The sequence below is a fragment of the Lonchura striata genome, chromosome 17, assembly GCF_046129695.1.
Source record: "Lonchura striata isolate bLonStr1 chromosome 17, bLonStr1.mat, whole genome shotgun sequence".
NCBI classification, from domain to species: Eukaryota; Metazoa; Chordata; class Aves; order Passeriformes; family Estrildidae; genus Lonchura; species Lonchura striata.
In genome coordinates this window covers 11,043,664-11,063,504 of record NC_134619.1, presented here as the reverse complement: position 1 = coordinate 11,063,504, position 19,841 = coordinate 11,043,664, and the positions used below count along the sequence as shown (strand labels likewise).

Sequence of the window (19,841 nt, the reverse complement as noted above, 5' to 3'; positions counted from 1 at the left end):
CACGCATGCGCGGCTGGCGTTCCCCCCCCATCGAGTGCAGAGGGCGCCGTAGTGGTTCGCTCCACTCCCATCCAAGGGAAAGGGGCGGGGCGGTACCACTGCGGAAGGCGGGGGGTGTGACGCGGCGGCGCGCTCCCGCCCGCCCTCAGCCCCAGTCCGCCCGCCCTCAGCCCCAGTCCGCGCTTGTCAGGGACCGGCGCACTGCTGCTGTTCTGGAGCCCTTCTTGGCGTTCCTGGGCCTTTCATTTTGTTTGTGTCAAAAATCCCAGCCCTGACAGCTGTGAGGGTGGGGAGGCCGTGGCACAGGTTTCCCAGAGAAGCAGTGGCTGCACCTGGAAGTGTCCAAGGCCTGGCTGGATGATTGGAGCAGCCTGGAAGAGCAGGAGGTGTCCCTGCCCACTGCTTTTAAGATACTCAAAGGATCTGCTCCTTTGAGAATAATGGAATTTTTGATTCTGTGTGTGCTTTTATTACGGAATTCCTCTCTAATTATTTAAACGCAGCAGTGTTAGTCACTGTCTGCACGCAGCGCCGTGCTCTCAGCCCAGCACAAAGCAAACAGCCTCCTTCCCTCTTAGCCAGGACAGCCAGAGAACACATCAGTGTTTGCAACTTTAATATAAACCATGTCATATTTCCAATGACTTCGGCATATACAAGATAGAGCCTGATAAAAAAAAAACAAACAAAACACACAGTTGTACCAGCACAAGGTTCCCCACCACACAACTTTTAGAAAGACCCTTGGTTATCCCCGTGTTGCACTGAACCCCCCTCTCCTCCCCACATCAACAGCACAAAACAGCTTAAGAAAACGTGGGAAGTGACATTCAATGAACACACCAGCTTTTAAATTAAGGCAGAATAAATAACTGTTCCACTTCAGTGATGGGCATTTTCAGTGAGTGCTGGAGTCTGGAGCATGGCCACCACTCATTGTTCACTGCCCTGTGCTCAATACAGTAGTGTTGGTGTGCCTGGGGCAAGTCAAGCACATGCTGTGAAAGCACCCCCCACCCCCAACCAGATTTCAGCTATGAAGGTATTTTTATTTTTCCAAGCAACTCAGTCTTTCCCCACCCCTCCTTGATCTGGGATTTTCCCCCTACACATTGGCTCCTCCATCACAGCCTTGTTGTTGCTTCAGTAGCTTGCCAATCCTGGACCAGAAAGATAATCCACTCACTTTAGAAGGATCAGACTGGCCTGAAAGACCACAGTGCAGTTCAGGATTCACAGATCTGCAGTTGCCTTTGGAACAATAACTGATGAACTGTTTTTCACTTAGCCCAGAGTGAATAGCTTGAGTGACAAAGTTCACTTAAAGGAAGGAAGCCACTGTTCATAGTGATGCGAAGAGTTTCCTTTTCTCTTGAGAGCTTTGAGAAAAATGTTGGACATAGCTGAGCATTACTCCACAAAAAAAAGCAAAAAAGTAAAATAAACATGTCCAGTTAAAGGGACATGGCTCTTGATGTGAATGATGGCACATACCTCAACCATAAATATAACCACAAAGTGAATACAATTCTGCCAAGTAGCACAAGACACTCAGAAAATCATAGTCAGTGTCTCACTTTCCCTGGCAGGGAAACATTCACTTAGGGAGAAAATCCACAAAACAGCAAAAATTAAGATCTCTTCCATCCCAGTTCTGAGCTAGTTAGTGTGTTAGTGCCAATTTCCTTAAACCATGAGGAAAGGACAGTACCAATCCTCTCAAAAGGGGAAAAGAAAACAACAAAAAACCCACAAAAACCCATTGATTTAAAATATGGCTCGTCAAAGCCTTTGTAAAACTTAAAAGTCCTCTTCAGTTGGTGCATATGAAAATCCTAAAAACGCATCTGAGGCACTGGAGCTGCTGGCTGCTAGGTCAGGCGTGCGGGTGATGGAGGCAGAGATGGCTTCTTGGGTGAACTCAGGATCAAAGTGTCGCAGATCAGCTGGGCCAGCCTAGGCCAAGGAGCAGAGACACACAGTCACCAAGTGAGCAAACCCAAACCAAACCCTCTGTTCGGACAGTCAACACAGCTGCTCTTCCAAAAGAGCCATCACCACTGCATGTGCAGGTCCCAACCCACACCTCAGAACCCTCAGTGTCTGCACGAGGCATCTGGAGAGGATCCCTTCTGTAGAACAGACAGAATTACCCACTTACCACATTGGGGTTGAATGGAGGAGTAATCCTCTTGTGATATAAATCATCCCAGTTTATTGGGCTGAAGAATACGTGGTTCTTTATCTCAAGCTGTACAGAAAGCAGGAAATAAAAGTCAATTTTCTGCCAACACTCATTTTCCAGCACCTGGTCTCACAGCTTTAAGTGGTTAATTTGAAGTTACCACTAACTCATATCACAAATCCTTAATACATGAGGGTCCTGGTCCAGGAATCCCCCAAAGGGAAATGACCCATCACACACTGCTGTCCTTAGCTGGCCACCACCCCTCTCCTCTGAAAATCCAAGTCAACCCCATGTGTCCCTTGCAGGAGGCTGAAGGGACAGACTGTGTGGGAGGGTTTTTCCAAGACAGTGCTGTTATGAAAGAAATGCTCAGAATAGAAATTTTTCCCATCCATCCTCCCTCCCGCTCTTAGTGAGGGCCACCTACAAAGTCTGTTTTGGCACCCAGCCTCCTCTTCTGGTCCTTGTGGAGAAGTCCCTGAAGGATGTCACAAGCTGCCACAGTCTTGGTTCCTTGGATCTGCAGTGGCTTGTGCAGAATGTTGTCATACATCTGAGACACATCCCGGCTGTAAAAAGGAGGCTAATTTGAAAGAGAGGAGAAGCAGCCAGGTAAGACATGAGCTATCAGAAGGAACCACACATTGCAGGGCAAAATGAGTCCTGAAGTGAGTAGATGAGGGAGACCTGCCACACCTCTGCCCAAAAGGGCAGGTAGGATTGGACCAGATCATTAACTCAGGATTTAGTTGTTTATAAAGTACCTTGTGAACACCAGACCAACCTCACACCACAGCTTTTGCAAATCAAATTTCCACTATGTGAAGTAAACCAGCCCATTTCCAAACTTACCAGTCCAAAGAGCATTTCATAGAGAACAGCTCCTAGGCACCACCAGTCTACTGTCCTGTCATAGGGCTGCTTCTTTAGCACCTCAGGAGCCAGATACTGGGGAGTCAGAAGGAAATATTGGAGTCAAATTATAAAGTTAGGGCTTTGCCCTTCTTAGTCCCAAACCTGGCCACAGTTCAAGTTGAGCAAATGCATTAAGAGTAACACAGATGCTTTTCCTAGTGTTATCTAATAAACTCTTGACTTGCTTTGGAGCAATGGGGTTGAGAGCCCTCATAGTGTCCTTGCAGGCTACAGGAGGTTCTTTTCCTCAAGTGGACTTCTACAAGAATTTGGCACCTGTCAAAATTCAGCCAGCAATCCTGTCCCACTACGAGACATCACACCTCTAAAAAAATCCTGTATTTTTTGTAAAAGCTGCAGTTTTCAGCACCTGTAAGTATGTCCAAAGCAGCAAAATTACCAAGAGCCACCATCGAGGAGCAACAGGCAAGAAATTGAGCACCCTGAAGAAGAGTTTGCCACACAATTACCTCTGTGCACTATCAGGCTCTGTCTAGAGCAGGAAAACACCAACACACACCAAAACTAGAAAACAAAGTTCAAACATTCCTGCTTGGTTCATGCAGTGCTATTGCATATGAAACCTCACTGAAAAAGGAGGGAAATTTCTTCCTCCTTCTACTGAGCTTGAAGGCTGAAAGGTGTCAAGTTTACAGACCCTTTGTCAAGCTGCCTGGGGAAAACAGCAGGACAGATATATTACCTAGGTTGTAGTGCTACCAAAATCCCCAGGCTCAGTAAGAAGCAGGCATAAAAAGCCTCCAAGAAGCCAGACTGGAAATAGTTTTTTGCAAAATCCAGTAGGAGTGCACTGGAGGAAAGGCATTTCCTCCCCTCTGAGCAGTGCTTGCATTCTAAGGGAAAGCCTGCTGCTCCTCCCCTCTGCACAGGGCATTCTGCAGCTCCTGCATGCACCAAGGACACACAGGAGAGCACAGCAAGCTCCTGTGCATGCCAGCACCAGCAGGCTCCTTGTTCTGCACTGCTGTGGTCTCAAAGCAGGTAAACAACCAGCAATCTGCTCCCAGGGACAAGGTTGTCTCCACCTCCACAGCTATTTTCACAAACCTGGCCATTTCCAAGTGCAGGAACCCCTGCCTCAACAGCTCATTCATACTCCAAAATTACTATGTTGTTACAGGTGGAGCTGTCTCTGCTAGATAGGGAAGGCCATATCTGAACTCCAGCTTGAGGCTGACAATTTCAGAGAGCCCATTTTTTTGGGGGTGGCACACAAGCCCAAGTCCCAGAACACCAAGTGCCTGAAGGTTTCCAGCCCCCAGGTCTCAGCAAAGCCCCAGCACATGCAGTACCTCAGGAGTGCCACAAAAGGTAGAAGTTGTCTCCTCTTGCTCCATTCCTTCTTTGCAGAGTCCAAAGTCTGTCAATACTATGTGTCCCTGAAGAAAAAAACAAATTTTAGCTTGTCCCAACTCATTATGGAGAGGAGACAGGATTTCCAAGTATTTTGCCTATGCATTACATCTCGTGTGAGTTTTGGTTCCCACTGCTCATCTGCCTCCCCTCCCTCCCATTATATTCATCCTGTAGTACAGATACTTGAGCCTGTAGAAAAAATAAAGTCTAGCTTTCTTCTTATTTTTTATTTGTCTACAGCTAGATAACAACAAAGAGCTCCAGCACTGCTGGGATTTTCTGCCGCTTTATCCCAGAGCCAATTTATGTAACAGTCACCACCAGAGCTGCAGCAGTGACCTGCTCTTCACCACCCTGATCCTTCCCCACAGGTCAGGTCCCAGCTTCTGGGAATGAGCCCCAGAACAATGCAGTTCTTCAGAGGACAAGCCCACTCATCCCTCCAGGATCTGCACAGAAGTGCAGTGGGGCAGACAGACAAAATCCATGCCATCATGTCAGCTACAGTCCAGTTTGCAAAGCCACAGCCCTCTGCTTATGGTCCTGATGTTTTTAAAGCCAGCAGGAAGCCAGCCCAAGCTGTGAATATACCTGGCAATCCAGGAGGATGTTCTCAGGCTTTAAGTCCCTGCAAGACAAAGTGCTGTTTGAGCAGATTTGGCCAGATATTTAGAAAACATGGATCTGAAACAGCTTCAGCTAAGAACAGGAGTTAACAAAGCCTCCCAAATCCAGATCACCAAGACCTTCCCAAATTGCAGACTCCCATCAGTATACATACATGCAAACATAAATAGGCTGCTTTCACACAGGATCAGGTGCTAGCCTGCATTTCCATGCATAAATTGTTACTGAGAGATGATTTCTTACTTACTGAGCCAGGTTCATTTTATGTCTTTAAACTTAATACTCTCAGACTGATACTGGGAAGGAGAAATATTGGTTTCTAAAGGTTGGAATTGAAGGCACTTGAGACAGCATTTCATGTTTGGATTCAGGTGTTTATTATTTCTTATCTGTTAATCACCACTGTGAGTTTGGCAGCTTTTTCATAGCAAGGCACAAAATGGCTAACTAATTCTTGTTACAAGGCCTTTTAAAACTAAACTATCCAATTAATAAATGACACCTAGGTTATTTTCCCTTTTAACCCAATAACTGATCCCTCAAACCCTACAATGCAGACTTTTCTGTCCAGTCACAAAACATCACCCAAACTCATGAAGAAGGAAGAAGGTGAAGAACAACCTGCCTCTGCCCTAAAGCCTCCATCTTTCTTTATATTTATTTCTATATTCTAAAATCCCAAACTCTAAGTTTTCCACCCTGTGATATTATAGACTTCTATCCAACTACACACCCGTAATCCCAGTGCTATTAATCAATTTTAAATGCCTGTTCCACAACCTCAGATCAAATGCAGTGTTCTCTTGTGGGTCTGTGCCTTTCAGCACAGAAAGTTTAAAATTCTCAGCATCCAGGATTCCAGCAGGGAAAGAATGGTTTATTGCCTGTCAGGTCCTGTGCAGGCTCTCTTGCAGGGGAAAGTGCCAGCAGCACAGTCAGGCTGGGATGTTCTCCAGCTACTCCAGCCCTGCATTTCACCTCCCCAGTGAATCCCTTTCCCTCCCAACACTGCACCCCCTGCCTGGGCAGGCTTGGTGCCCCTGCCTTACCTGTAGATGATGTTTAGGGAATGCAGGTAGCCAATGGCACTGGCCACTTCTGCAGCGTAGAATCGGGCCCGGGGCTCACGGAAACAGCGCTCCCTTTGCAGGTGGAAGAAGAGCTATGGGAAGGTGAGAGTGTTGATCATGTGGTTAAAAACAATGAAAGCTAATTTGGAGCAAGGCTGAAAGACAGCTACATAGGTCAAAAGTGATTTGCAGCAGGTAGCACATTAACAGCATGAAACGAGCCCAAGCCAAGTGAATTTAAGCAATCCAAACACCTTTCTAAAAATGGTTTCATTTCTCCTCCTCATCATTCTCAAAAATTAATAATTAATACTCAGGCCCCCCATCATCCGCTGACCTGGTTAAGCTCTTAGCTTATTACAGCCCACAGGCTGATTACAGTGGTAGTATGGCCATGAGAAGTAATACCTGCAGAGAGCTGAACATGCAAAAATCCCCAACATGAACTCAATTAGAGCAAGATATCCACCTTAACAATACCTAACAATCAGCACAGAAAGACAGCTGAGAAAAGTAAACTTCTACAGGACAGAAAAAGTCTAGAAAGTTGCAATGGCATCACCCATAGACATGGATCCAGAGCTGGCACACAAGGGAGTTTCCCTAAAGCTCACCAACAGCAATATTTCCTGTATTCTCCATAGGATTTTAAAACTCCCCAATACTGCTTTTCTCAGAATCTTTACTTTGGGAATCCCCTGACTCAGGTCATAGCCAGCAAGATCTTGACTCAATTTACAGGTGAGATATCCTGCCTGGTATTCCTGGCTGCTCCTGGCCAGCAGTCAAAACATTATCCCTCAACATCATTATCTTCTGATAAGAAATAGCTTTAAATAAAATATCATGTTTGTGAAGGACCAAAAAGGATTGAAACAAAGCCTGTAAGTGCACTCACCTCTCCTCCATTTACATAGTCAAGCACAAAGTAAAGCTTCTCTGAGGTCTGGAAGGAATAGTGGAGTCCCACAAGGAAGGGATGTTTGACATTTTTCAGAAGCACATTGCGTTCTGCCATGATGTGGTTTTGCTATCAAAAAAGCAGATAAGACATGAAGATTTCAGGCAAAGATCCATCCCAGCCTGCCCTAAGAGCTCACTGATGCTTTCAAAGCAGGTAGAAGCTGGGAGCCTATGAGGGTCATTTCCAGCCCCAAAAAGAGAACCACTCCCTCCTATCTGACCTAATTAACCTCTGTTCTTTTGTTCTCATAGCACAGGCAAATCCATGTTTAACATGTGAATTGCTTACCCAGAGAGCCCATACACCAGCCACAATTTCCAGAATAGCCCAGGAGAGCAGACATACCTCTTTTTTCTTGAGGATGGTTTTCTTATGCAAGACTTTCACTGCATAAAAAGTCCCATCACACTTGCGTTTGGCCAGGAGAACCTGCAACAGAAGGTTCTCTGTCACAGCTGTCTCACCTTGGTCAGGGTTTCCTCATTAGCTACTCTTGTGAGTGATTATACACAGCAAGCTACTTCAGAAGCCAAGGTACATGGTTTTAAAGACCAAGCTCCAGCCCCCTCAATTCTCAGCACTTTTTCATTGCCAGAAGAAAGGCACTCAGTATCTCCACATATATCCCCTAGATACCCAAGAGAAAATAGTTTTGGAGCATTTAGGGCCAGTCCCATTTAAAGTGAATCCTGCCTGTCTCCAAGGTTTCTCTGGAGATCTTTTGCTGAACAAGTTTGAAACTTATTTTGAATCAAGCACTGCTCTCTACCAACACCACCACCCTGAGCATAAAATACCTCACTCCTCAGTCCTTAGAGAGGTTGGCGGTCCTTAAAGTTAGAATAGACTATTCATAACAGTATCTGAGGTCTTATTTAATCTCAGTCCCACTCAGGCCAAGCACCTCAGGAGAGGTGCAAGTAAAGGACACAGCCAGAAACTCCTTCAGCAACACATTTTCCTTCCAAGCTGCCTCCAACCAGCTACAGCCCACCTGCACAAGCCCACTTACTTTTCCAAAGCTTCCTTTGCCAATAACCTTCAGGAAGTCAAAGTCTGTTGGCTTGGCACTGTTGGGCAAGAATGAAACAAGTTAATGTTTCTGGGAGAGAAACACGCAACAGTAACACCACCATCAAAGCAGAGTTCCTGCCTGGAAAAAGGAGTGTTTGTGGAAAGGATTAAAGGGCACTGGTGGGTGACCCTCACTCCCAGGCGGCTCAGGATTCAGCCTGTGTGTGTCAGTGCACCCTGCAGAGCACGAGCACCCTCAGCAGCCCAGGGGCTGAAGGCAGCAGCAGTGACAGCACCCATAAGGACTAAGGGATGCCTTTACAGGGGACACAGTTTATCCCTGTTTCTAGAGAAAGATAGCCAGGAAGTGACAAGATAAACCCTCCCTTACTATCTCTCAAAAGAAAAGGGATAAGGGGCTACAGATGTAGGATGATTATAATGAGTACCAGCTGCAGCTTAGTCTTGGAAGCTTTGGTGGCACATATGGTGTTAAAGGCCAAGAAATGTAATTGTCCAGACTCCTGCAGACACCACCCTGTGACACACAGGGACCATCTGTATCCTCCTATTAAATCTCTTCACACTCCACACTCTACCTGGCTTTGCAGGGAGCTTACTTGGGGTTAGCAGAAGGTCCGAGGTTGATGTTGTCAGTTGGTGTTGAAGGCTAGAGAAGATAACAAGAATTTTGGTCACAAGGACTATGCTGCAGGTTGGGTTTTCCCTTCTCAACACAGCATCCCTCCCACGGAGCCATCGATAGACACCCAGTGGATACTTCAGCAAACATTTAAGGTCTCTTTAGATGGCCTTATGCACACCCAGCCCCACAGAGCTGCAGCCTCTCTTCCCAAAGACAAGGGGATACATACACACACACACATTCTCTTCCTCCTGTTCCCTAGGACTCTTACTGTCCCCAGACTCTGGGAACACCATGCCTTGACCAAAAGGGCCTCCCTGCTGGTTTTCCCCACCCAGCATCACCCACAGGACATGGCAGCAGTAACACCTGCTCTCCCAGCAGGATAACACAGGCTCTCCTTGTTTTTCATTAAAGGCACCAGCCCCCTTTGTCCCAAATTTGCTTGTTCAGAGCCATGATCTCACCTGGGTGCTTTTGTCTGGGCTCCGGGAACGATCCATTAAAAAAACAACTCGCTCAGCACTTGGGAAAAGAAGAGGAAGTCAGTGTTGGATACAAAATCTGAGAGAGAAACAGCTTCACACCATTAACTTGCCAGGGAGTAGTGCAAACCCCAGTGTGTTCATCCCTTCCATCACAGGAGGGCTCAGCTGAGCTCCCCAGCACTGCTACCCCCAAAGGATGGGGCACCTGCATTCTGGGGGACACAGGGAATGGTGTGTGCTGACAGGAGATTAGGGAAGCAGGGCTCCTGAGTGAACAAGCTTAATAATATTGGCCCCTGACTCACAATAGCAGAAACTTCACAAGCACAGGAGGGCCAGCACAGCCCCGGGCCAGGTAAAGTCACAGACCCCATCCAGGCAGATGCAGCCCCCTCCCCACTGCACAGGGATGCTGCAGCTCAGTGAGTATCCCCACAGGGCAACCAGGAGAGTCCAGCTAGGTCCAGCCACCACGCTCCATGGGGCTGGCAGCAGCCAGAGGCCACTCCCCAGGCCAGGTCAGACCAGGGCAGCTCAGGGATGTTGACCTTGCAGGGAAGAGGAGCTGCCATGGCAGCCAGGGCAGGCTTGGTGAGCAGAGGCATTAAAGACCTCTTGTCTGCCTGGTGCAGCTTTTGCTGGGGCTGGAGAAGCCAGACTTGAACACTCATGGGTTCAGATCCATCCTGCCTGAGCACCACTGGGGATGGGTGGGCTGTGCCTCAGGGATTCCTCCCTCGTGGTTTCAAGGTTTCCCCTATGCTCTTTGCAAAGGCCAGAATTAAGAAGATAACATGAATAAAACAGCTCTGCTCCTTTCTCCCCTGCCCCAGAGAGCTTAGACCCGTCTCTCTGCCCCACCACACAATGTCAAGGCTCCGAAAGCTCTCATCCAGACAGCCACCCTCCCTCCCAAAAAGGGGACCCAAAGACCCCACCAGCCTCCCCACATCTCACCTGTGGGTGCTCCCATTCTCTTCCCCCACACACCACGAGGCGCAGACCCCCAGCCACCCCAAAGAAACCCCTCCTGCACAGCCAGGCTGGGCATAGCAGGAGCTGCCGGGCAGCAGCGGATGCTGGCAGCTGTGTCAGAGACTGCCCACATCTGCCTGGTGCCAGCCAGCTCCATCCACCAGCCAGCCAGCACAGGGGTTATCAGCTGAGCTGTTAAAGGGCTCCCATCCCACTGGGAGGGGTTCATACTCACTATGAGCAGAGCCTGGAGCCAGAGGCCTTGATGGTTTGTTCTATCCTCTCCCGGCCGTGCTTGATGAGTTCTGCGAGCAAAGTTGGAGCACCGGAGCCGATTAGCTGGCAGCGTGATCACAAGTGCACAGAGGCACATTTGTTCTTCACTGACCTTGCTCTTCTCTCCACAGCCGGCCTCCTCCCCCTTCCACTCACATACCAAAATAACCAGGAAATTATAGGAACCAGGACATCTTCCCTCCCAGCCTCACCAGGAGCCCTCAATAGCTCACAGGACAGGGATGAGTGCCACAAAACAGACACCCTTTCTGGTGGCCAAGGGGACTCAGGCTGAAGCACCACTGTCAAACCTTCCTGAGCCACCCCTGTGTCCCCAGGGGGGACAAGGAGAATGCTTACAAGGACGAGGTTGTACTGGGATACGTCACACACTTGGCACATCCACTGTCCCTTCCATTCAGGACTCTGTGAGTAATTAGGGACGTGAATGAAACCTTTCAGGCCCTGCAGGAGGTAAGCCAGCACACACACATCACTGCAGTGACTTACTTGCCCAAGGACACATAGCCAGTGCCAGAAGCTGGGATTCCCACCATGGAGCATCCCTGCTGCTCAGCTCTGCAGGCAGTTGCCACCACTCATCATCACCTCTCCCTTCACAGAGAGGAAGCCCTGAGCCTGCTCCCTGCTGCACAGGCTGAGCCAGAGGGAAGCCCAAGGAGTGCAGCCTGTACAGAGGAGTTCCTTGTTTTGCTTAGAAGTAGATAGCAAAATTATCAAAAAGACTCAGTTTTACTCCTCATTTCTGCCACTGAAGGGAAAGCAAGAATCAAAATATTCACAGAAATATGTGTTTCCTTCTCCATCTAAAAAGAAGGGATTTATAGACACAAGCAAGCTGTCATCCTGGACTAGCTCTTCTACTGACCAAGGAATGGACAGCACCAACTGCCAGAGCCCATCTCCCTGGGCAAGGATTTTGTAGGACAATGAGTTTTGAGGCAAACAAGCCCATAACAGAGCCCTTCCTGAATGGATCTTTGGATCTGCCAGGCTGGGGGTCCTGTGAGCTCCTGAGACCCCTCAGCAGATCTGGGACTGGGGGGCAGCTCTGATGAGCAGCCAAAATACCAAGCTGTGAGTTTAGAATTACTGAATGGATAAGAAAGGCAAAGCAGGAATTTAAAGCAAAGCCCATAAACCATGCAGAGGGAGAACTTACAACATCAGGCTGGTCTGAGCCCCTGACCTTGTCCGCACTTTCCCTTGCAGCAAGTCCAAGATCCTGTCCCAGCTGGCAGCCACCAGCAGGGACAGCACCCAGACAGATCAAGCCCCATCTCCTCCCACTGGGCATAGTCCTTTCCCTGACAGCCTGGCTCTCCCAGGTCTGCTGAAGGTCATCCAACACCAGCCTCAGGGCTGTGTCTGCCTCACAGGCTGGGCACATTCATGGCCACAGCAGAAGGAGATCACTGCTGCTGTCTCTGGGCAGACAACGCTCCCTGAAGGATCCAGGCCTGGGAGGAGGCTGGCACAGGGCACACACGTGTGTGTGGACAAGCCCCAGGCTGCACATGGCAGTGGGGAGAGGAGTGAAGGTTCCCACCCCTGCTCAGGAGCCTCTTGCCATCCTAACACCTCACTTCTGCAGCTCCATTGGGTGACACAGCCCATTTTCTCCAAATCTGAAGCCCCACAAGTGTGGGTTTGGCCTCAGGGCCAGCTTGCTGCCTCTGTTCTGATCCTAGACTCAGGGGAAATAGTGACTCAGGCGCAGAGGGAGATATCACAGCTTTGGCATCTTGGAGAACACATGGATAAGCCATGGAAACATATCCATGCCTTGGAGGTATTTACAGGATGCAGGATAAGTTCCTGAATCACTCCAAGGGGCTTGGACAAGCCTATTTTAGCAACCTGCAGCTAGGCAGGAGCCCCTTCCCACCTGGCAGCCCATTCATGCCTCCCTCCAGCAGCCCTGTTCTGCTCCACTGCCTCTTTGCTGGAAGTGAAGCCACTCAACAAGTCCCCATTGACCAAGGGCAGCCTTTTCAAATACTTTTACATTAAAGGGACTTGCTCTGAGGTTAAAGTCTCTGGCACTGAAGTACCATTCCCATTTGTAGGATGTGTATATCCCCATCCCACATCTCTTTCTATTCAAGTTCCAAGCCACCTTCCCCAGCCCAAGTCCACCTTCAAAACCAGGTTAGTTTATGGTTTAAATTCCACAAACAATAAAGAAGGCTTTTCCTTATCACTAACAAACCCTACTCCCCCTAAAGCAGACAGATTTCCTGAGCGCACACACTGAACAACAGAACCAGAAATAGGTCACGAAGATACGCTGGAATCTTGGTTATCCATGCCCGGCTGCATCCCTCCTTGTGCAGCACGGATGCTCCAGGCACGGCCAGGGTCACACAGAGCATTGGCAAGCAAGGCTAGGAGTTCCCCAATATCATGGGACTATTACACATCAAGAACACAGACCCCTGCACCCCACTCCCCCCTCCTCAAACACCATTTCACCCCAGCTCCCAGCCACAGGCACCCCCAGGCTGGAAGCACCTGCTCACACAACAAAGCTGCTACTTCCAAGTTGGAGCAGTTACTGCAGCTAAATGTCCCCCCACCACACATCCCTGGGTAACATACGTTTGCTTCCCAGCACAGCACGAGCAGCTCCCTGTTCCTCGCCCAGTTCTGGCAGTGCTGACCCACATTCCCATGCCAGCCCGGCGTTATTTGCTACAAACACATCACTGATGCAACGCGTACCTCGCACGGAGCCACAGCCTCACCGCTCGTCATCCACGGGCTGCTCCCACCTCCTCCCTGATGTCACCGCTCCCGGCAGCCGTCCCTGCCTAACCTACATTGCAAACCCCTCCGAGCCAGCCCCTCGTCCCCTGCTGCTCTGGGAAGGGCTGGCTGCCAGCCTGGAGAGGCCTGGCAGGGCTGTGGCTGGAGCAGCAGGTGATGTTGTGGAGGAAGCTCGGAGTTTGGAGGGGCAGAGGTGAGGGAAGGGCACCAAAGGCAGCCCAGAGGCTTCACCCAGCACAGGAGCTGCTCACAGCTTAAGGGGGAGATGCCCCAGTTTCAGCTCAGCGAGGAGCAGGGAGGGAGGTGGGAAGGAGGATTCCTGCAAACATCTGCTTTTACTGGGGAGAGAAGAAAAGGCTCAAGTCTTCCCCTGCTACAGATCTAAGAGATAGCTGCAAGCTAGTACTGAACTCCACTTTCATCCCCATTGAGACACTACAGCAAGTCCAGGAACAGGTTAGGAAAGACTTTAAAGATGTTCTGCATTTCAGGAAGCTTTCTTAGCCACCCTCGGGAGAGCTCCTAGCTTGTCAAATTTTCTCCTGCAAATCCTGTTCCCTACATCCCAGGGACACTGCAAAACAGAGCAGGAACCCAGCCAAGCAGCTCTGGCTCAGGGCAAGCTGGAGACAGCCAGTCCTCAAAATTTTAGAGAAAAGCTACATGCAGAACTGAAAGAAAACAGCAGGTGGCTAAAGCTTGAAGCACTTTGCAAAAAAATAACTCTACAAAAACAAGTAATCAAACATACCTGGGAGCACATCCCCCAGAGGCTGAGTCCTGAAGCATGGGAAGCAGTCCACAAGCACCAAGCACAGAGACCTCTCATTGCCCATCTCTTCACCAGCCCACCCTGCCTGCCCTGTCAGGCCAGGAGCCCAAAGCTCCTTCCTAAAACCTAGAGGGGAAGAGCTTTGTTTCCTGCAGCAGCTCATTTAGCCCCTAAACACAACCACCCCAAAGTCCTCAGAGTGATCGTGCCACTGCTGGTGCCTCACCAGAGCACTTTAAAGAGAGGAGAAAAAGCTGACCAGCTGCAAAAGATGAAGAAACACCTGCTAGCTGTACCCAAGGAGTGAGAATTTAGGTGGGAGGGAGAGCTTTGGGTGGGGAGGAAGAGGTGCAGGTGGTGTGAAGAAGCAAATTACAGCCTGGCAGGCAGCTCAGGTGTTCTGAATAATTTTTGACAAGTCAGCTGGAAATTCATCTGCTGTCCAGTGGTTTGGAGGAAGGTCAAAACTGGCATTTGGTTCAGGTCAAACCCTGAAGAAGTTGATTTTTACACTGTCCTGGGGACCCTGGAGGACTGCAACCAGGTTGGTGCTTTGGAGCACTACTAACTGCAAACATAAACACATTGGGAGCCTGGTGATTTGAGAGACCAGAGACTGAGCTCTGAGCAAAAGGAGACTTGATGTCTTCACTCTGTTCATTAAATATAAAGCAGCTGCTTTTTGCTTCCATTGTAGTTTCCTGTTAAAATCTCCCTGTGTGCCGCTGCAGCAGCAGGAAAGCAGCTTCTGGCAGTGCAATTTCAGTGCTGGGTGCAAGGAGGTCAAAGCCAGGCTATGGCAGCATTACCTGTGGGAAGCAGAAAGGGTGGCCACCGTGGAATGAATCCCACACCCAGACTGCAGGGGGAAATCATCGGGAACATCTGATGTGCTTGGTGCCATGGGTAATGAGGGAGGGGAGCAGCATTTTGCTTGAAATATTACCTTCTTTCAGGTCAAAAGCTGATGTTTTGCTCAGAAAATATTCTCAAACTATCAGCATTAACATCTTTTAGGAATATGCCTTTTTTTTTTTTTCTCCATCTTTGCCTCCACTTGCATTGAAGTGGTCAAGTTTCAGAATAATTTCATCAGCTAACTGACATTTTCTAGTCAGTGCCTTCTGCACTTAAATTAAAAACCCGCTTTCTATCTAAAAGAAGACAAAGTGGGGAGGATCCTGTAAGGAAAATTTTAACAGCTAAAATGCATAAAACACCTAATCTGATGACAGATAGTGATGGATAAAGTGATGCTGGGTTGTGTCCATCCTACCCTCTCTGTGAGGATCACTGACCCTGCAGGACTGGGTGTCACTCAGGGCTGGGTGTGCAAGGCACAGCTGTCACCTCTGTGTGTCCCAGGGGAGCCAGGCTCCCTGCAGCCCTGCTGGGCAGGCTGAGCCCACCAGGAAGGCTCTGCAGCCCATCACCAGTGGGAAACCTCCACGGGGAAGCCTTCTCCATGCCCTCACCCTGCCCAGGGCTCAGTGGCACCGTGCCACCCAGCAGCATTACCCTTTGTCTTGCCCAGAGCAGTGGAAGAGGGCTCCATCCAGGCCACGGACATAAGCCAGCCAGAATAATCTCCTCTCCTTGCAGCTGGGGCAGGAATTCAGCTGCTGGCCCCGGGTGTCCTCGGGAAGCAGAGCACGCAGATGTTCCTCCACCTGCAAAGGTGAAGGGCACAGGAGTAAGAGCAGAGACAAGTCCTTGGGTGCAGCACTGGCTGCCTGTCAGCCAGGCATGGCTCTGGGACACGGGGACGGCACCAACCCAACATTCAGTCTGGTGTGATTACTGGGGGGCTCTGCCATCACCCCAGTGACAAAGCACTTTGGGACTGGCAGACAGAGGGAATGGAAGAGAACTGAGAGGTTTGGCTCCTGTAACACAGAAGAAATTTACCCAAAACCTGTTAAATACATGTATTTCTGCTGTCAAGAAAGGATTTGGGGTTTAGATGCTTTTGAGGAGCTGAAACTCAGTTCACCCTACTGTACCCAGGGTGACTGCTCTGAGACCAGGTGTCTCCCTGGCACAGGAGCAAACATTCCCTGGAAGCACAGGGACACATGGCCCACTGGTGAATCCCCAGTGCAGGGCAGGTCCTCATCAGAAATTCAACATCAGACACCTGGGGCAGCTGCAAAGGGCTCTGCCTGTGGAACCCTGTGACTGTCCCTGGAGAGGGGACCAGGGGGAGCAGTTGTCACCATGATGGGGACATGAGTGGGACAGGCAGGTGTGAGCAGGGTTGGCCTCCTGCCCTCCCCATGTGTAAGAGGTGAGGCTTTGCCCTTGGCCTGCCCTGTGTGCCCACAGCCAGTCCCCCCTCTGTCTCTTGCCCATCAGTGCCCGTGGCAGGACACATCAGTGCCACACTGAAGGGACTTGTGCAGGGCACACACATCACACAGGCACGTGTCCCTGTGGGTGCCAGCAGGGTAACCATGCCCCCAACAGCAGCACTGACCTTGGCCCATTCCCCTGCCCAGGACTCACACGCTCCTGAACAAAATTAAACAATTCTGGTGGAGCTGGAGAGCTGCTGATGTCAGGGCTGGCTTTTGCCAGTATTGCTCTTCTTCTGTGCCTGGCTGCTGTTTCCCTGCCCTCCAGAGAACCCATCTGTGCCAGGAAAACCTCTGGCTGGACCTGAGTTCAAAGGTGAGGAGCAGATCTTGGGCAATTTGACCCTGGCCAGACCATGAGGGGAACAAACTGGCCACAGACAGGGATTTTTTTTTCAGCTGGACTTGCCCAGCTCAGAGCCTTCAGACATTGCCTATTGTTGGAAACATCTTCTTTCCTCCCAAGGGAGGGAAGCTGCCTTTCTCTCCCCCAAGCCCTATGTGGGTCAAGGGCTGTGTGGTCCTTCCGTGGCTGAGTTGGATCCCTCCAGGAAGGACCATCCCAGCAAAGCCACGTTTGCAGCTTCACCAGGACAGGGCACATCCAGTGAGGACAACAGGTCCAGCCCATTGTCTCTACACACAGAGAAGTACCCTCTCTCTCTCTCGTAAAATATTTTATATGCTATTCTACAGGGGAAGATAATCCTAATCTCCCTGTCTAACAATATCCATAACCATAATCATAAAAGTGTCACTGAAGCAGATCCACAGAGTCCTGAGCAATTGGAATTGCAGGGAAAGTCCAGATAAGGCTAAAACAAATAATTCTCTAGAAAGCACAAAGCAGGAGTCCATGGATCTGCAGTAAAAGGTGACCTAAAATATTTGGCTACTCAGTTATTTCTGCTGAGTAAGAGCTAAAATGGGACAGGATTAGGGATAAGATGATTAGGATAGGATAGGATAGGATAGGATAGGATAGGATAGGATAGGATAGGATAGGATAGGATAGGATAGGATAGGATAGGATTAGGATAGGATAGGATAGGATAGGATAGGATAGGATAGGATAGGATAGGATAGGATAGGATAGGATAGGATAGGATAGGATAGGATAGGATAGGATAGGATAGGATAGGATTAGGATAGGATAGGATAGGATTAGGATAGGATAGGATAGGATAGGATAGGATAGGATAGGATAGGATAGGATAGGATAGGATAGGATAGGATAGGATAGGATAGGATAGGATAGGATAGGATAGGATAGGATAGGATAGGATAGGATAGGTTGTTCTTTAAAAGCTCAGAGGCTATTTGTTCCTTTTAGGAGGATTCATGAAAGAATAAATAGATTATTGGTGACCATTTCAGCTCTTTAAAATATTTTTCCCCTCTACATTTTTCTTTTAGCTTCAAAAATCAGGGCTCTGCTTGAGGCTTTGCCTTTGATTTTGCCAAGGAATCCCACAAAAGTGCTGGGATATTTTCCCATGTTTTGGAAAAAGGAGACAAGAGGAGGCCACTGGGAATCAGGGTTTTTATTCCAATGGACTGCTAATATGAGGTTGAGCAATTCTTGCCACTTTTTGTGCCTCTGTTTCTGTAAATATTAATGTAGCAGAATCTTACTGATCTATTGTAAAGCCTTTATATTTTCTGTAGAATAAATTCCTGAGGTTATTATTGTCATTATATTAAGTGTCTGGGACCTTTTTTGCTCCCAAGTGCTTTCCAAGTGTAGGCACAGTCTCAGTGAATAAATAACACACCATTGGGAGCAGTCTGACTGTAAGTGACCCTTCCTGGCCAGCCTTGTCCTTGCAAAAGGCTCAGCTGTCCTTGCTGCTTGCTGTCCCCTCTTCTCCTTCCCAGCAGCACTTCAGGACACATTACAGCCTGTGCTTGAGGGCCTTGAAAAAAAACAAACAAACAAAAAACAACCACAAATCCAAAAACCCACAAACCACAAACCCTGCTTTTTGGGGTGAATACCTCTTTTCTCCTGTAGCACAGGTCGGTGTGACACAGGGCCACCACCCCTAGCTCAAGCCCCAGATGTGCTCAGCCTGGTGGGGACAAGGGCAGATTCCTGGCTGGATGGAGCAGCTCAGAAGTGGCTCTGGGAGCTGCAGTGCCCAGACCCAGGCCCCTGGCTGCTGGCACAGCACTGGCTTCATCAGGAGCAGCTGTGGGTGCAGTGTTCCTTACAGGAGCTGCCAGCTCCAGCTCTGCTCCATGGGATCCATGTTTTCAACCCTTTGCATCCATGTGCAAATCCTGGGAAGCAACTGGAGCTGGCACAGGCAGAGATTGTCTCCAGCAGAGTTCTACATACTGCATCCAGTGAGCAGCCCAGCCCAAGCTGGGCTCAAGGCATTGCCAGGACCTGTGAGCCCTTGTGCAAGAGCAGCAGAGCTGTCCTAAAATCTGCCAAGCCCAGCTCTGTTCCCCTGCTCTGGAACCCAGCAGGAACAGCCCCCCCCAGCCAGAGAGGGGATTGGGAATGCTCTGTTAGAAGACTGCTGGACACCCCTGAGCTTCACCAGGCCTGGCCTCAGAGACCCTCACAGCCCAGGAGAACACAGCCAACACAACCTGGAATTTCTGTTGAAAACTTCACCCTTCTGGTGCTGGCTGCAAATCCCAGTGGGGCCCGAGGCTCTTTTCTATCTTTGGGTGGCCCAGGACATGGGGACACACAGCTGGTGTCTGCTGCTCTGCCAAATCCTGAAATTACCCAGATAAGGAGTACTCATGGGTGCTGCCCACAGGAACTCACCCAGCTGAGCTGCTGTGGGGCTGCAGGGATAAGCAGGGTGATGGAAGTTCCTTTGATGGAAGTTTCCTGGGGAGGCAGAGCTAATGCCAGAAATTTTCCCAGCTAGTTTGCAGGAGCAGCAAGGAGGCTGCTCATCTCCTCTCTGGACTTCTTCACATCTGGGAAACAACCCTGCTGCTGGAACTCAACCCCCTCCACTTTCAGCTGCTGACCCTGGGGAGCAGCTCTTCCACAGGCCAGCCAGGCTCCTGGCTGCGAGGGACAGGTCCTTCACAAAACCCTCTGCTGCTCCCAAAGGGCTTCAGGAAGTCATTAAAAGAAGGGAAAGTCTCAGTCATCCCAGAGAAAGCAAAGGGGCATTACCTGCAGGCAGGGCTCCTGGGATCCAGCAGCAGGGCTGGCGGGCACTGCCACACTCTCGCCGTGGGAAGCAGCTTGTGCCTCTCTCCCTCCCGATGTTTTTATTTTGGCAATACAGTCTGAAGGTCGAAGAAAAAGTCCGAAGGAGTGGCTTGTGGCAGGCAGTAAATTATTACCCTGGACCGCTCTCCGAGGGGACCAAGGCACAGGGAGCTGGGGTGAGAGAGGAAAATCCCTCCT

General features: G+C 49.6%; 1 protein-coding gene and 1 long non-coding RNA gene across 4 annotated transcripts; both read right to left on the bottom strand.

The window, feature by feature from the left end:
* Positions 1–599: 599 nt before the first annotated feature.
* Positions 600–15,765, bottom strand: SGK2 (serum/glucocorticoid regulated kinase 2). 3 transcript variants are annotated; one of them, XM_021535474.2, is made up of 14 exons: positions 15,621–15,765; positions 10,500–10,569; positions 9,269–9,326; positions 8,776–8,825; positions 8,154–8,211; positions 7,487–7,570; positions 7,076–7,207; positions 6,157–6,269; positions 5,072–5,108; positions 4,417–4,503; positions 3,041–3,136; positions 2,616–2,771; positions 2,162–2,251; positions 600–1,956 (listed from the first exon to the last, which is right to left on the bottom strand). In XM_021535474.2, exons 1-14 carry the CDS (start codon positions 15,670–15,672, stop codon positions 1,801–1,803), a joined length of 1,239 nt encoding a protein of 412 aa, XP_021391149.1. In that variant the 5' UTR covers positions 15,673–15,765; the 3' UTR covers positions 600–1,800. The 3 variants fall into 3 exon arrangements, with proteins under 3 accessions (XP_021391149.1, XP_031362401.2, XP_021391152.1); XM_031506541.2 differs by lacking the exon at positions 15,621–15,765 and adding an exon at positions 14,082–14,265; XM_021535477.2 differs by lacking the exons at positions 10,500–10,569; positions 15,621–15,765 and adding an exon at positions 10,247–10,389.
* Positions 15,766–17,985: 2,220 nt separating this feature from the next.
* Positions 17,986–19,696, bottom strand: LOC144247189 (uncharacterized). Its single transcript, XR_013340901.1, has 2 exons — positions 19,605–19,696; positions 17,986–18,372 (listed from the first exon to the last, which is right to left on the bottom strand). It is a non-coding gene; the product is annotated as an uncharacterized LOC144247189 (long non-coding RNA).
* Between the last annotated feature and the right edge of the window lie 145 nt (positions 19,697–19,841).